This window comes from Puntigrus tetrazona, chromosome 13 (genome assembly GCF_018831695.1).
Source record: "Puntigrus tetrazona isolate hp1 chromosome 13, ASM1883169v1, whole genome shotgun sequence".
Lineage (NCBI taxonomy): Eukaryota > Metazoa > Chordata > Actinopteri > Cypriniformes > Cyprinidae > Puntigrus > Puntigrus tetrazona.
This window is the reverse complement of record NC_056711.1, coordinates 7,792,867-7,796,021: the sequence shown is the minus strand read 5'-3', so window position 1 is coordinate 7,796,021 and position 3,155 is coordinate 7,792,867. Positions and strand designations below refer to the sequence as shown.

The window sequence follows — 3,155 nt, the reverse complement described above, 5'->3', positions numbered from 1 at the left end:
GTGGTTATACTCTGGATATTTTTTTTTGCATACATAAATAGCATGTTAATAACCAATACAGCTAATTTGTCTCTCAAGATTTTGAAAAGATATTTGAAAAGAACGCTTTTTAATGCTAGTGCTTAGACAAAGACAAAAATACAACTTTTTTCTCACAAAGATGTGTTTGAACGCTTCATATTTTGGGCTGGCCTTCAAAGAGTGTCCCTCACATCATTCCCGTTTCACATAATAAGCACTTCTGACTGGGGGAAGTGGGGGTGAAAGGGGGGTCATGGGATAGGGACACAGGTATAAAACAGTGCTGAAGGCGGTCAGAAATCATATCCCCGAGGAGCATCAAACACAACAGACCTTCACTGGCAGCCTGAGAACCCTGTAACCCCTTTGGCCTCTAAAATTTGGCATTAAAGACACAACATGTGGAAAGACAGTATCGGTAAGCGTTACTGAATGCTAAAAGCTTTGACGCATATGCAAGATCTCTTAAGAAAAAGCTAGTTTTTCCAAGCTTCTGCGTCTCAGACTGTTAGTTTTTTGTATTATTGTAAAAAGTATTCAGTCATTGAATTGACAGCGTGTTACTAATATATTACACTTTTAGTTTATTTTGCACTGAATGAATGATGACACTCATTTTGATCTTTTTCAGACGCATCTGCTAAAACATCTGGAAGCGGTGCTGTAGCAAGAAGCGCAAGTCGCAGGAAGAGAACAAGCTTCTCAAAGGAACATGTTGAGCTTCTCCGTGCCACATTTGAGACAGACCCTTATCCAGGAATCAGCCTCAGAGAGAGTCTCTCCCAAACTACAGGCCTACCGGAGTCTCGCATACAGGTGGGTTACGCACTCAATTTACTACAATTTAAAAGGGTTATAACGTTTTTTTTCATTTTCATCCATATAATGAGAGCCAGCGGGGTCTAAAGCAACACCGTACGCTGTTAACTTATAATATACATTTTTTAAATGTTCTCTTTTGTGTTCCACAGAGAAAAAAATATATATGAATACAAGTTTGAGACATTTATTATCTTTTGAAACTACGTACATAAGGAAACATTCCCCTTTTCTCGTCTTGTATCTCTTATGCATTTGCAAAATGAGCGGATAAACATAAAACCGGCTTAAGTGATATGCTAATAAGGCCTTATATGAAAACATACAGTTTGCTGTCGCTGATACCAAAAATCAATATCTGAGATGACGTAAGTTCTTGTGTTTATCTGCTGTTTAGTTTAGAAACCATACAACCTGTAAACAATAGACATACCAGGCGTAGATAACAATCCTGACTATGCCACCATAGCTGCATGTCATCTCACAATGATTAACCCGAATCTTTAGACAGGGAAGCTCTTATCTGTATGCGAAAGATGGTTGAGTCTAATCTATCAACTGTATTCTTATGAGTCTGACCCTCTCTATCTCGATGTCTCCGTTCGCAGGTATGGTTTCAGAATAGGAGGGCTCGCACGTTGAAATGCAAGGGTGGAAAGAAGCCGCTGTGGCAGTCCGAATCACCGTATAGTGCAATGCAGAATTCGCCGCTTCAGCTACACTCTTCTAATAGCAACAACAGCGAGTCTGGTGCAGGTGTCGGGCCTTTGTGCACTCCACCACCAGCGTATCCCAATCACATTAAGGAAGAAATGGAAAGGGATGGACTTTATGGATGTGACACTCCATCTTCCTTGTCAGTCGGCGACGATTCCGGCTACTGCACCCCTTCATACGGACACCATCAGGCCAGAGCCGTGAACTCTCACTGCAGCCCTCCTTTGCTGAGCCCAGAGCATCAGATACCTTCAAACTGGGCTAACAGGCATGACAGGAGGTCACCTATGAGCTCCACGTGGAATTCATATCATCTTGACGCCTATGGCTGCAATCCCACCTCCATCCAAGGCTTTTTTTACTCTCCGTCTGAAAAACGCAACAGCCTTCAGCCGCTGACCCCTGTTACCCCAGACTCGGGCTGCTGGGAGGGTGGTTTGGAGAGAACTCCTCCAGCCGCAGATAACCCAGACGTTCAGAGGATGGAGGAAAGCAGGATTCACCACGGGCCTCTGCCTGAGCTGCCGGCCCTGTCCCTACAGGAGATCCTGGGAGAGCTGCAAGGAGACTGGTGGCAGGGTGAAGGACTAAACAGCCAATCTTCTGAGGACAAGCACGTGTATGGCTGAATTGTGCTGCGTGCAATCTATTTATGACTATTTATTTGATGTATTTATTTACTAAAGATATGGATGAACAATAATGTATTATTTATCTGATCTGAAAGTAACAACAAAAGATTTCAGATGTTTTAATTAAATGTTTTTTTTGGCCATTTTGATATTTATTTAATGATTATTGTAAAAATCTGATTATGCAGCTACATACATCTTTATTGACTTTGTTTAATTGCTGCACTTGCATTTAAATAAAGATGTGTTTCCCTATATGTTCTTTGAAATGTCAGATTTGTATGTGATTGTTCTGCATATGCTGCTATCATTTTTTTTTCTTCCTTTAAATAACTTCAGTGCATTCAGCGAAAACACTGGAAATCATCAAGCTATACTGAGTAATGTTGCACAACATTTTTTTTTAATGCATGAGGTGAAATATTTCTGCTTGATACTACTGCTTTTCTGTTCTGAATCAAATGTATACACTACAATTCAAAAGATTGAATTTGGTAAGATGTCTTAATTTATGTTTATTTATTTGATTAAAACGCACAAAAAATAGTCGTGTTGTGAAATATTACATTTATATGTGAAATATTACATTTTAATCTGTAATATGTGGATTTAATATGTCGATCTGCTGCTCAGGAAAAAATTGGAAAGCATAATTTTTTTTAAATCAGTTTTTTTTAAAAAGAATTTTAGCAATAAAAAATCTGCTAAAGTATCATAAATGTCTTTACTGTCAATTCTAATTGATTTCAGGATTTCTGTAAAATACAAGTATTAAAAAGAAAAATAATAATAGTAATTTAAAAAAATAAAAATAATACAAAATTATATATATATAAAAAAGTGAGATATTATTCTCTTCAGGCAGACTCTTCACAGCTGTTGCTGGTCAATACTATCACTTTCCTAACATAAATCAGAAAACAGCAACATACCTTTTTTTCTCTCCACTTTTACTTGGTTTCAGAT

The 3,155-nt window shown here is 38.3% G+C and overlaps 1 protein-coding gene across 1 annotated transcript; it reads left to right on the top strand.

Moving 5' to 3' along the window:
- Window positions 1-420: 420 nt before the first annotated feature.
- mxtx1 (mix-type homeobox gene 1) lies at window positions 421-2,186 on the top strand. Its single transcript, XM_043254663.1, has 3 exons — window positions 421-439; window positions 653-837; window positions 1,449-2,186. The coding sequence occupies exons 1-3, from the start codon at window positions 421-423 to the stop codon at window positions 2,184-2,186; spliced, it is 942 nt and encodes a 313-aa protein (XP_043110598.1).
- Window positions 2,187-3,155: the final 969 nt, after the last annotated feature.